This window comes from Petromyzon marinus, unplaced genomic scaffold (genome assembly GCF_048934315.1).
Source record: "Petromyzon marinus isolate PM22_M1 ecotype Great Lakes invasive population unplaced genomic scaffold, UKy_Petmar_22M1.pri1.0 PM_G_Scaffold_14, whole genome shotgun sequence".
Lineage (NCBI taxonomy): Eukaryota > Metazoa > Chordata > Hyperoartia > Petromyzontiformes > Petromyzontidae > Petromyzon > Petromyzon marinus.
In genome coordinates, this window is record NW_027422695.1 from 752,001 (window position 1) to 766,297 (window position 14,297).

Here is a 14,297-nt window from a genome sequence, read left to right on the forward strand (position 1 = left end):
GGGCCTAGAGTTACCCATCTCTGTATTGGTGGTGATACCACACTGATGAGTCTGATCAATGACTACATGGGCCTAGAGTTACCCATCTCTGTATTGGTGCTACCTGACAGCAGTCGGTCAGATTTGCTCTGATTTATTTTGACAGTGACCAAAGGTAAGAGAACCACAATGCACTGCTTAAGAAGAAACCGTTTATTTGCAAGTAAAACATGATTTTACAACCTGCGCTGTTATGATCGGATTTTTTCGTCAATTACAGGTTTAAATACTCTTTGTTGGTGATATTAAAGGAATTACCAACACTGGATCAGGGCCACAAATACGAATATCTTGCCATGATCGTTTGAGCAGGAAGACAGTTTTATCAGTAACATATTTTTTTCTAAATTAATAGTCTAAAACAATTAATGATTCCCTTGTCTCACATGCAAGAGATAATTCTGAATATAAATGCTGTCACCCAGTCACACACAGGATTAAATGTGCCCATTTAAAGTGTACATAATTATCCACAATGAAATTACAGCAATACACCTGTCCGTAGCAGCATCTTTCACATGTTGATGCAGAAAACTTCGAAACCGACTTTGCCATCCCTATAATTACACGTAATTTCATGAATACACGTTCTTTCTGAGAGGTGCATAAGTGATAAGGTCGCAATATATAAAAAACAAGTAGCAGACACAGTTCGCACTGTTTAATGGAAATGTCTGGGTGGCTTTGGGCTAACACTATGCCCCGAAACAGAGACATGAGATTGGTACAAATTCCACGCATGGTTATTTTTTATTTTAATGGCTAAACAGATGGCACATTATGTTCAGTGTATTTGGTAATGTTGTTCAGTGTAGCGCAGTGATAAAAGTGTCCAACCTATAACCAGATAGTCGCCAGTTCAATTCCCACACAAGAGGTAGATTCTGCAATTATTCCAGTTTAACACGGAAGCTTTCGCGACCAATTATTCCGCCGGGATTGACGCAGTAAGTGCCGCTTTGTGGAACGGCAACGATCACTTCGCAGACATGTCCTTAAAAAATACCTTCATTGGCTGAGAAACTCCCGTGAAAATAAGCATCAACCAATGCTCACTTAGGCTTGATGACATTTTCTTACTATGTCTCTTTGGCCATTTGAATTCATGGCCAAACATAAAATGGCCAGAGTGGAGCCGGGCCCGAACAGCGTGGCTTTTAACTGCAGGCCGACCCACTATTTGTCGGCGTTCGGCTGGCCTCTTGACCAGCGGAAGTCGGTTTGCGATGTCGCGGGATTGTGTGCGGCACGACGCCTCATTAATTTAAATTTGCAATCGTCGCGAAGATTCTGTGACGCTTTCGTTGCCGGTAATCTACAGCTCACTCCAGCGCTGTCCTCCAGACAGTCTCGTCCCTTCACCTGATGAAGGCCGCTTGTGTTGTGGCCGAAACGTCGTGATTTTTGTTATTTTATTTTTTACCTACGTGACTTTACCCAATAGAACCAAAGAGTATGGATCTACAGCCTCCTTGAACACCCCCCACCCCCCCAGCTTGCCGACCAAAGCTCTGACGAGCTGAGCTTTGACCGACAACTCGCTCCGTGTTCTGCATTCCTGAAATCGGTGCCCTGCCGAAAACGCAACAGCAATCGCCGCACAGCCTGCCGATCTATCTGTTGTGCGGCTCGATGGCCAGGTTCCTGCTGACACGCGGCTTGCGCGGCCAAAACGTGGTCATCCCAAATGTTGCTGAACGGCGGCGGCAGCGGCGGCGACGACGACTCCATCTCCTGACCCACCTCCACAGGTGGCGTCTGCACCGACTTGGGCACCAGATGCTGCTCCTCCTGCTGCTGTTGTTGCTGCTGCTGCTGTGGCTGCTGCTGCTGTGGCTGCTGCTGTTGCTGCTGCTGTTGTTGTTGTTGCTGTGGCTGCTGCTGCAGCTACTGTGGCTGTTGCTGTGGCTGCTGCTGTGGCTGCTGCTGCTCCTCCTGCTGCTATTGCTCCTGCTGCTGTTGTTGTTGTGGCTGCTGCTGCTGTGGTTTCTGCTGCTGCTGCAGTTGCTGCTGCTGCATCATTTGTTGCTGTTGTTGCTGCTGCTGTGGCTGCTGCTGTGGCTGCTGCTGTTGCTGCTGTTGCTGCTGCTGCTGTTGTTGCTGCTGTTGCTGCTGCTGTTGCTGCTGCTGTTGCTGCTGCTGCTGTGGCTGCTGCTGTTGTTGTGGCTGCTGCTGCTGCTGTTGCTGCTGCTGTGGCTGCTGCTGTTGCTGCTGCTGCTGTAGTGGCTGTGGCTGCTGCTGCTGCTGTAGAGTTGACTGGTGAAGAGGCACACGTGGTATGGCTGAGGCTGAGTGGGAGGGCTGCTCAGAGTGGACAGCAGAATTTTCCTGAAGCTCCATGACCTGCTTCCTGTTGAAGTTGTATTTACTGAAGAGTTCGAACACAGGGGGAGGACGTAGAGTTAGAACAGACACACAGGTCCATGCCTGTGTGTGTCTAATCATGTTAGGTTCAAGCCCATCTTGACACACACAGGTCCATGCCTATGTGTCTCATCATGTTAGGTTCAAGCCCATCTTGACACACACAGGTCCATGCCTGTGGGTCTAATCATGTTAGCTTCAAGCCCATCTTGACACACACAGGTCCATGCCTGTGGGTCTAATCATGTTAGGTTCAAGCCCATCTTGAGACACACAGGTCCATGCCTGTGTGTCTAATCATGTTAGGTTCAAGCCCATCTTGACACACACAGGTCCATGCCTGTGGGTCTAATCATGTTAGGTTCAAGCCCATCTTGACACACACAGGTCCATGCCTGTGTGTCTAATCATGTTAGGTTCAAGCCCATCTTGACACACACAGGTCCATGCATGTGGGTCTAATAATGTTAGGTTCACACCCATCTTGTGATCCTTGAACCCAATATCACACCGTGCCCTTGACAGCAATATAATAATTTAACATCAATAAAAACATCTAGGATGTACTGCAGTAATTAACACCACTGCATAGTACTGTCGTTTGTAGTAGTTTGTCCTCAATATAACATAAGTGGAAACAACCCTGGGGCAAAATCTGAAAACCATACTCTCCAATCTCTAAAAATTAAGAGTGTGCAACTTAATGTTGTTATGTTTAAATAACGGTTGCTAAGCACAGGCCCAAAATACTAAGAAGCCAGCAACAGCACCAGAGGAATGTCTAATCGTTTAGCGTTCATCTGCTTATTTAATTCAGCAAGGTGATGAGAAACCTCAACCATAAGGGCCCATCTACCAATGAGTCACAAGGCACCATGGGTAATGCTGGAGCGCCTCACCGAGTCTCAGGGCATCCGTGATGGACTAGGACGTGAAATTCGCACGCACAGGAATCCACATATCAGCTTCATTTAGTCGTCATGGATATTGTTTAAAATATTTGCCATCTGTTGCACAATGGCATACTCGTTGTGTTTTTTTTTAGTAGTCTCTCGTCATGCCAACTTGACAACAGTATTTGTCCTCTGGAGACACTGGCCTCCACCGTGTGAATGTTGGATTGACACGACTACCTCGGTCCCACCGACATTGCTCATTTGACCTGGGAGACCACTTTCACTTTGACTAACAGTTAATCTTAAAGCAGTGATGGTTTTGGGCCGCAGTGATGGTTCGGGCAGCGACGCATAACCTGTATTCAATTTCCCTTGGGTAAATTCGGCTTTAACGGGTAACCGGTATTGGTTTGTAAACATAAATTGTGGAGAGAAAAGAGCACGTTGCTGCCTCGTGAGCCACAACTCAGCCTTAATAGGTCTCTTAAACGGTCACTTAGGAGAGCTTTGTGTTGTTTTGTCGTGCAAATCACCAAATCAGCTGCTCCGCGCACGGCAGGATCATCTCCCAGGCAAGGCCAGTGAAGTGTTGCATGTACAGAGTCCACGCAGAGGGCAGCTTCACTTCTATACGGGCCAATGCTATGCTTGCAGCCGCCACCACGGATGGACGGAAACTCAGGAATACGTGGTCTGCATACACACAAAGACAAAAACCCTCCGTTTAGCCTTAACAGACTGTTGGGGCAAGTGCTGTTAGCGAGCACCTATGAAGGCCGGCACGGCACACGAGGGGGTGGGTGGCCAGCACCACGCCCGGCCACCTTTGTCTCCCCAGTGCTAGCGATGTTTACACACCGCATTGAGTTACTCATTTGAGGCCGAGTCGACCTAGGGGAGGCCCAGGACCGGTTCAGATAATCGTCACTGGTGATAGCCGTGAGCGGGCATTGGACCAGCAGGGTGTCCAGGGTCGTAGCTGCAGCGTAGCGCTAACCGCTATGCCACCTCTACCCTGCACACAGGAATGACAGGCAGGCACACACACAGACGCTTAAACGCACAAGCACCCAGTGAACGAGGAACGTTGGGCCAACGGCACCCTGAACATTTGAACAAACATTCCGACTAAAATTTTGATTTAAAGCTTTCGTGACTGCAGTAATTAATATTCTTAGCTCTTTCGGTAAAGTCACCACGTTGAAGGAAAACAATAAAATAATAAAATATATATAAAACAATAAAAATTCTCACGACGTTTCGACCATAACACAAACGGTCATCATCAGGTGTGAAAAGCAACGGCAAGAAACATTTGAAAGAAGTGGAGGTTTGCATTTATTTATTTATTTAACGGTGTTTGTGTGTTTTTATTTAAAGCTTTCGTGACTGCAGTAATTCATATTCTCAGTTTTTTCGGTAAAGTCACGTTGAAGAGAAACAACAAAATAATAAAATATATATAACAATAAAAAATTCTCACGACGTTTCGACCATAACTCAAACGGTCATCTTCAGGTGTGTTGGTTTGCATAAATTTATTTTTAAACGGCGCATTTATTTATTTAGAAAAAAACGTTAGCGTCACGCGCAGCGATTTGGCAGTTTACTCAGAACTAGTCCATCTATATTTTGAAAAGAGGAGGGGGGAGACGAAATTTTTTATAATGTATGCTGTCTGAAAGCCAATGTAAGCGTGAACAATCAATTAAGAACTGAAATGGTTTATCAAATATTTCCAATGATTGCTAAGATAGAATCCATCTTCTCGGTTGAAATTGTCTCTGTGCTTGTATATGTGGATAGCCTCATGAACGAATCTCTCATGGAAGCCAGATGGCTTACAAAGAACCTCTGTCTTGGAAAAGTCAATGGCATGTGAGCCTACTGAATTAGAACAATGATCTGCTACGGCCGAGGTGTTGGTCCTACCGTGTTTAAGGTCTGCTTTGTGTTCACGAATTCGGTCCGAGACATGGCGTTTGGTTTCTCAAATGTAACTACTACCACAGAGGCAACTTAGTTTGTAGACACCAGGGTATTGTATGTCCGGAATTATATTTTTTACAGACGGAACCAGATCACGGATATTATGTAATGTGTTGAAACGGACCTGGATCTTGTGTTTATTCAAGATTTTGGAGATCTTTTTTGTGATCCCAGCAATGTAGGGTAAAGTGATGGTTTTGAAAGGCTCCTCAAGAAGGTTCTTCTTCATGGTTTGAGTGATAGCTTTGCGGATTGTATAGTCGGAGTAACCATTAGCCCTAAGAGCTTGGTGTACGTGCTTGAGTTCACTGCTTATGTGTTCCTGGTCGGATATGCATTGGGCTCTATGATACAGAGTCTTGATGAGAGAATTCTTCTGTGATGGATGGTGGTGGGAATCCGGTTTCAGATAAGCATCCGTATGGGTAGCTTTCCTGTAGACAGAGTGGCTCATTGAACCATCAGGTCTCTTTTTAATTAGGACATCCAAAAAAGGTATCTTGCCATCTATTTCGACTTCCATGGTAAATCTGATGGCTGGGTGTATGGAATTGATGTGGTCGAAGAATTGGTCTAGAGCAGGCCGGCCATGTGGCCAGATGAGAAAAGTGTCATCCACGTACCTCTTCCATAAGGTTGGGCGCAGAGTGGCAGTCTGGATGGCGTCAGTCTCAAATTTCTGCATGAAAATGTTAGCTATAACTGGAGAAAGGGGGGAGCCCATTGGGGTGCCCTCAGTTTGTTTGTAGAAAGTTCCATTCCAAGTGAAGTATGTATTGGTTAAACAGTGTCTCACCAGGGGGGGTACCTCAGTGTTTAGTCCTTGATGAACCAAGTCTTCAATGATTCCAATGGTATCACTCAAACCATGAAGAAGAACCCTCTTGAGGAGCCTTTCAAAACCATCACTTTACCCTACATTGCTGGGATCACAAAAAAGATCTCCAAAATCTTGAATAAACACAAGATCCAGGTCCGTTTCAACACATTACATAAAATCCGTGATCTGGTTCCGTCTGTAAAAGATGTGATTCCGGACATACAATACCCTGGTGTCTACAAACTAAGTTGCCTCTGTGGTAGTAGTTACATTGGAGAAACCAAACGCCATGTCTCGGACCGCATTCGTGAACACAAAGCAGACCTTAAACACGGTAGGACCAACACCTCGGCCGTAGCAGATCATTGTTCTAATTCAGTAGGCTCACATGCCATTGACTTTTCCGAGACAGAGGTTCTTTGTAAGCCATCTGGCTTCCATGAGAGATTCGTTCATGAGGCTATCCACATATACAAGCACAGAGACAATTTCAACCGAGAAGATGGATTCTATCTTAGCAATCATTGGAAATATTTGATAAACCATTTCAGTTCTTAATTGATTGTTCACGCTTACATTGGCTTTCAGACAGCATACATTATAAAAAATTTCGTCTCCCCCCTCCTCTTTTCAAAATATAGATGGACTAGTCCTGGGTAAACTGCCAAATCGCTGCGCGTGACGCTAACGTTTTTTATAAATAAATAAATGCGCCGTTTAAAAATAAATTTATGCAAACCAACACACCTGAAGATGACCGTTTGAGTTATGGTCGAAACGTCGTGAGAATTTTTTTATTGTTTTATATATTTTATTATTTTGTTGTTTCTCTTCAACGTGACTTTACCGAAAAAACTAAGAATAGGTGTTTGTGTGTGTTTATTTATTTATTTATAAAAACGTTAGCACTACGGGCAGCGATTTGGCAGTTTGTTTAGAAGGACGAGTCCATCTATGTTCTGAAAAGAGGAGGGGGGAGACGAAACATTAATGTATGTTGTCTGAAAGCCACCGTAAGCGTGAACAATCAATTAAGACATGTTCACGCTTACGGTAGCTTTCAGACAGCATACATTAATTTTTCGTCTCCCCCCTCCTCTTTTCAGAACATAGATGGACTCGTCCTTCTAAATAAACTGCCAAATCGCTGCGCGTGGCGCTGACGTTTTTTTAAATACCCCGTTATAAAATAAATTAATTAATGCAAACCGACACACCTGATGACGACCGTTTGTGTTATGGTCGAAACGTCGTGAGATTTTTTATTGTTTTATATATATTTTATTATTTTATTGTTTCCCTTCAACGTGACTTTACCGAAAGAGCTAAGAATATCAACATTCCGACGTTGGAAAAAATATATATATATTCGGTGACGTTTCAGGCACTGTCCCTTCTTCGCTGGTCACCTTAGCGTTGCCTACGAAGCGCTCCTCTACAGCTCTGCGAGCACCTTGCAGGGCGAGCTGAAGGAAGTGGGCCGTGTACTTGGTCGTGTACGCATGCCGGTAGGACGAGCCTCCAGCCGGGGCGTCCTCACGCCGCGACAGCCACAGGAAGTAGTTCACGAAGTGCGCCGCTGTGGGCGTGCACAGGTTCCAGTCGAGTGTACACAGCAGCAGGAACTGTGCAGGGGGGAGGCAGATGGGAGAGTGGGCTGGCACGGCACAGCTGCCACCACTCCGTGAAGCATTCAGTCCGCCACGCTGCTGCGTGTTGCCTGGAGGGTTTATTTGGTGCGTGGCTCGCAAAACAGTTCAAATGTCTGGTCAAGGAGTCAACTCGGCCCTTCGTCTGCACGGGTAAATGCAATGACCATCATATTAAATTTCGATTTAAAGCTTTCGTGACTGCAAGGATTCATCTTCTTTGGTTCTTTCGGTAAAGTCACCACGTAGAATGAGAATAAAATAATACATTGATAAAATAACACAATAATATTCTCATTATTGTGTTATTTATTTCATCAAGTGATTATTTTATTCTCATTCTACGTGACTTTACCGAAAGAACCAAAGAAGACGATCATATTCTTTTGGGTCTTTCGGTAAAGCCACGTAGATTGAAAAATTAACAAAAAATATCACGATGTTTCGATCGCAACACAAGCAAATCGTCACGGGGTGATTGTTTTACGGAGAGACTGAGCCCCACCATAGGAAGGGAGAATTTCCTGCACCACTCCACGTTCATTCGTCAGGTCTGCTGTGGTAATGTTATTCTGCAGCTTTTGCCTTCCTGTTATCTAGTAAGAAGACACGCTTCTATATTCAAATTCGGGCTGTACATTCAAATTGTTTACAGAATAATTAGTTGGCATGAAACAGAGATGATGTGTTCATACTCTTTGGGTCTTTGACGTTTCGATCGCAACACAAGCAATCACCTGAGGACAACTGCTTGTGTTGCCATCGAAACGTCGTGATTTTTTAAAATTATTTTTCCATCTACGTGACTTTACCGACAGACCCACAGAGTAAGATTGTAAAGTAACAAGACGAAACAATTGGTTTCTTGAATCAAATCGTGACCTTGAATCATGACAATGCACGGAACGGTTCTGGGGTGAAACATTGCATGCTGAATTAATAGGGGCATGCAGCTACCTCCGTCTGCTGCAATTCCTCCTTGGACAGACTTAGCCCTTGCTTGGTCATCACCTCCAGCCGGTTCACCCAGTCCAGTCGCGGCACCTGCTCATCCATCTCCTCGAACTTGGCTGCGCAGGGTGTCAGGGACACGCATGCCGATGGTGAGCAAGCGACCAAGCGTACGAGCGAGAAATGAGCGAGTGATCGGGTGATCGGGTGGGTGGGTGGGCACGTGAGCGATTGACCGACCTGCTATAATGAGGTAGCAGATTGAGCAGGTGTAGAGGCAGAGGACGGTGATGTTGTGGCGGTCCATGAACACGTCTAACATCGCGATGGCCAGGTGGTGCGTGGCCACACTCAGCTGCAGGTGCTCGCTCAGCGTTGCCAGGAGGTCGACGAAGTGGCGACGGAGGTGCAGCTGGGGCGAGTGTAGCGCAAAACCGAGGCAGCGACAGCTCCTGTGAGGGAAAAACAAAAAGAGGACGCGGGGTTTGGTAGGGCAGTTGGGACGCTGTGGAGTTGGGTCAAGAGGTCAAGAGGTGTTTTGAAACGATAATAGATTATTCTGGGGGTCGAAGGAGGCGACGTGCCCGGTTACGGTGGGCCACAGCATTTAACTTTCGCCGTCACGCAAACCAAGAGTGACAAAAGCCACGGGCCAAAATTGTCTCCCTTTTCAAGCGAGTGAAAGATGGCGAAGAACTAATTCGGTAGTTCTCAGCCTTTGTAAGCCATCTGGCTACCATGAGAGATTCGTTCATGAGGTTATCCACATATACAAGCACAGAGACAATTTCAACCGAGAAGATGGATTCTGGCTTAGCAATCATTGGAAAGATTTGATAAACCATTTCAGGTCTTAATTGATTGTTCACGCTTACAGTGGCTTTCAGACAGCATACATTAATTTTTCGTCTCCCCCCTCCTCTTTTCAGAACATAGATGGACTAGTCCTTCTAAATAAACTGCCAAATCGCTGCGCGTGGCGCTGACGTTTTTATAAATAAATAAATCGTTTTAAAATAGATAACTTTATGCAAACCGACACACCTGATGACGACTGTTTGTGTTATGGTTGAAATGTCGTGATAATTTTTTATTGTTTTATATATATTATTATTTTATTGTTTCCCTTCAACGTGACTTTACCGAAAGAGCTAAGAATAGTCCTCAGCCTATGATGAAACAAAACCACGAGGTGTGGAGATCCGTAGCTCCAAAGCACAGCCACTTTTATTCTTCGAACCGTATTGCTCATGTTATAGTCCCCGGAGAGATAGGGGGCTGGGTTGATCCGCTGGCCAGGATTGAACTTGCAACCCACTCACTGCGAGTCGAGCACTCAAACGTACGTGCCGTGTAAATCAGTTCGTAGGATTCGCGTCTGCGTGTAGGAGGCCTATTGACGAGAGAGGCGGATACCTTCTCTCGAAGGACGCGGTAGATGTCGTCTGCCAACTCGCCTTGCCACCACTCTCTTCTGTCCATGTCTTGGTTAGTCGCTCGCGCCTCGTGCTCAGGAGTTTATTACTTGGGCAGGCACGTGCTGGGTGCACACAAGTGTTCACGAGTGGAGTTTATTACTTGGACAGGCATGTGCTGGGTACACACAAGTGTTCACGAGTGGAGTTTATTACTTGGACAGGCACGTGCTGGGTGCACACAAGTGTTAACGAGTGGAGTTTATTACTTGGACAGGCACGTGCTGGGTGCACACAAGTGGTCACGTGACAGATTTGACGTCACAGCTCACTTGCCGTGCAAAAAATAAAATGCATTATTGAGCCCCCCCCCCCTAAAAAAATACAAAGGTGTATTTGTATAATGTTTGCATGGTGTACAGCCTGGAAAGTACCCACATGGCAAATTTCCAGTTTGTTGCATGTGGAGAAGTACAGACAACACACACATTCACAACTTTGCCTTTTGTATATATGGGGATTACCACAGGTTATACCCACGGGCACTTCGTGCTCAACAGAGCATTAAGAATAAAGGCTTTCACAACACTTGGAAAATAAACTGCATTTGCAATTTTTTGCAAAAAAATAGAACACATTTTTCCACGTGTAAAAAAATTCAATCGTTATTGACACGTGTGCAAATTTCATAATGTATTTGCTTGAGCAAGACCGATTACATTATTGACGAAATCTTAAAGTGCTCATGCTAAACCGGCTTCCAAACGTCTCAAGCTCACACCCTACCCCCCGCTATGCATGTGGAATAATGTAAAAAATGTGTCCCGTTATGATGAAAAACAAAACAACAGTCTTACCAAACACTGCCCATTATTACACGGCGGGAAGGGAAATCGTTCAAGTAACAAACCGTGATAGTTTTAACGCCTCAATATGTCACGATATAGTCTAAATACAGCAAGTCTCAAGTCTTTCACGGTAACTACGGACGGAGCGGGCAGCACGCAGCCACGTGGGAGTGGTCACGTGACGCAGCCGCCGACTCCCAGGACTCTACACGCCCCGGAAGTGCTGCTGAGCGCCGGAAGCTGGAGGTGACGCGTCATCCGTGAGCCAGAGACTCCTGATTGGATGAGGTGTGGGCGTGGCCGACACCCGAGGGGGAGGCGACGGCCAGGGGATAAAGGGGGGGGGGAGGGAAAGACCCACACAGACCCATAGAGACCCACAGAGACCCATACTCACAGAGACCCATACTCATAGAGACCCACACAGACCCATAGAGACTCATAGAGACCCACAGAGACCCACACAGACTCATAGAGACCCATACTCACAGAGACCCACAGAGACTCATAGAGACCCACAGAGACCCATACTCACAGAGACCCATACTCATAGAGACCCACACAGACCCATAGAGACTCATAGAGACCCACACAGACTCACAGACTCATAGAGACCCATACTCATAGAGACCCACAGAGACTCATAGAGACCCACATAGACTCACAGAGACCCACAGACACCCACACTCACATAGACCCACAGACCCATACTCATAGAGACCCACACAGACCCACAGAGACCCATACCCACAGAGACCCACAGAGACCCATAGAGACCCACACAGATACCCACAGAGACCCACACTAACAGAGACCTAAGTAAAACTAAACTAAGTGTATTGCCACCAGGGTGTAAGGGGGCCCCCCACTGAGTTGCTGTGCCAATCTTGGTCCACGCGAGCGGCCTGCCCTGCACCAAGTGAAAGCAGCTCCGTCAGGTCGCTCGTCACGTGGCAACGGTGTTAGAGCGGCCAGGAGAATAATCCTCGCACTCTTAAGACGCACCGCTCGGATCGCTAGGGATGGGTTAGCGCGTCTCCCACGTGCGTGTGAATATTCACAGAGGGTGAACGTGGATGTAAGATAATTTTGTCGTGACGGTGCTCGCAGCTGCTGCGAGCTGCTAAGAGACACTTGCCCCTACAGTCTGTTAGAGGCCACACGGGGGGCCTTCACTGGAGGGGTTTGCTTTGGCGCACCAACGCTCCCCACACACACAGTGCACACACGGTGAACTCGTAAAGTGATGACAGGAAACGATGAGGTAAAATGTGCAAAAGTTTAATATATTAAACGGCAATAAACGCATTCAAGAGTATGATTGAGGTAAAAGAATAGAATTTCTACATTGAGGTAAACAATTTTTTTATATTGTGAGGTAAAAACAAATCTTTTTTACATTCTGAGGTAAAAAAAATAACATTAGTATTTTTTATAAATATTCTGAGGTAAACAAAAAATATTTTGAACATTGAGGAACATTTTTTTTACATTCTGAGGTAAAAATATGAACATTAAATTGTCCTTAATGAGACATACATTAACAAACGCTCTCTGTGTATCTGTCTCTCTGTGTGTGTATCTGTGTCTGTGTGTGTCTGTGTGTGTCTGTGTGTATCTGTGTCTGTGTGTATCTGTCTGTGTGTCTCTGTGTGTGTATATCATCTCAGTCAGTCGACCCGTGGCACCTGGGTCTGCCCCGTGGCCTCCTGCCAGTGGTCGGTCAACACTTCACGTGGCCTCAAGGTGCACATAGCCTGGCACAAGCGTCGTGGTGACATTACTGCCACTGAGTGGTGAATGGCGGTTGTTGTTATTGTTGTGCGTGTCTGTGTGTCTGTGTGTGTGTCTGTGTGTGTGTGTCTGTGTGTGTGTCTGTGTGTGTGTGTCTGTTTACTATTACCATCAGGGGAAAAAACGGTGATCCAATCTCCGACCCCCAGGAACAGGTTTGCAGATTTGCTGAGCATTTCTGTGAGGTCCTGGGGGAGGGAAAATCCCTCAGCCAGGAAAACATCGTTGCACAAAGTGAGGATGACCCTGCTGTGGCTGCGGTGCCTCAAATATTGGAAGAAGTCACCCCCTGTGAGTGGCTGGCTGAGGTGCCATCTGTTGAGGAAGTACTGAAGGCGATCCGGAGTCTGAGACCAGGAAAGGCAGCGGGCAGAGATGATCTCCCAAGCGAAATGCTGAGGGTGGCATTTGTGCACAGACTGCCCTATATGACATCATAACGGTCTGGACCACTGGACGGGTTCCGCAGGATTGGAAGGATGCCCTGGTGGTCCCCCTTTTTAAGAAGGGGGACCGCACAGACTGTAACAACTACAGGGGCATCTCACTCCTCAGTGTGCCGGGAAAGGTCCTGGCAAGGATTATTCAGCATCGCGGCAATATCTTTTCATCAGTTGCGTAACACTGTGTGGAAGCTACCTGGTCTGTCGCTCCGCACTAAGCTTCAGGTCTTCTCGGCCACGGTCATTCCCTCCCTTCTCTACGCTTGCGAAACGTGGACCCCCCCTAATGGAACATCTTCGCCGGTTAGAAACATTTAGGCTGGCCTGCCTACAATCCATCCTGGGTTTAACCAGACTGGATTGTGTGAGGAGCTCACAAATCCTTGAAAGATCTGGACAAGGTCCCATCGGTGAGCTCCTCCGGCGGGCAAGGCTGGGTCATGTAGCCCGCATGCCCAGCCACCGCATGCCAAAACAGCTTTTGTTCGGCCGGATCGAGGGGGCTAAGCGGGCGCGGCACAGGCTAGAGAAGAGATGGAGTGATGTGGTACAGGAGGACGTGGAGCTGAGTGGACTTGCCGATGACTGGTACCAGCGGTGTCAAGATCGGCTTCTGTGGAGGCTCGTGAAGGATGCTACTGGGCAGTTGGAGGTAGTTGCCCTCCAACAACAACGGAGGGCGGAGGAGCGACGCTCAGAACAACGAGCGGAGCGCCGGGTGGCTAAAGCACAGCAGGTTGGCACAGTAGGGGGCACAGGTGGTGCATCAGCCAGTGATCTCAGTCAGTCGACCCGTGGCACCTGGGTCTGCCCCGTGACCTCCTGCCAGCGGGTGTTCGACACTTCACGTGGCCTCAGGGTGCACATAGCTTGGCACAAGCGTCGTGGTGACGTCACCGCCACTTAGTGGCGAATGGCGGTTGTTGTTGTTGTTGTGTGTCTGTCTGTGTGTGTGTGTCGTGTCAGGACAGGAACGTGTGCACCACAGAGTGGATCTCCCTGCGGCAGAGTGGGCAGGCCATGCCACGCTGCTGCAGCTCCAAGGCGCAGCGGCGGCACGTGGCAAGGTGGCCGCTGTCCCGTGAACTA

At 47.1% G+C, this 14,297-nt stretch overlaps 1 protein-coding gene and 1 long non-coding RNA gene across 2 annotated transcripts; both read right to left on the minus strand.

Moving 5' to 3' along the window:
- Positions 1-677: 677 nt before the first annotated feature.
- LOC142910236 (cyclin-J-like) lies at positions 678-9,015 on the minus strand. Its single transcript, XM_076059942.1, has 5 exons — positions 8,949-9,015; positions 8,715-8,827; positions 7,562-7,733; positions 3,833-3,992; positions 678-2,407 (listed from the first exon to the last, which is right to left on the minus strand). Exons 1-5 carry the CDS (start codon positions 9,013-9,015, stop codon positions 1,981-1,983), a joined length of 939 nt encoding a protein of 312 aa, XP_075916057.1. The 3' UTR covers positions 678-1,980.
- LOC142910183 (uncharacterized) lies at positions 9,013-11,164 on the minus strand. Its single transcript, XR_012932799.1, has 3 exons — positions 10,981-11,164; positions 10,125-10,248; positions 9,013-9,160 (listed from the first exon to the last, which is right to left on the minus strand). It is a non-coding gene; the product is annotated as an uncharacterized LOC142910183 (long non-coding RNA).
- Positions 11,165-14,297: the final 3,133 nt, after the last annotated feature.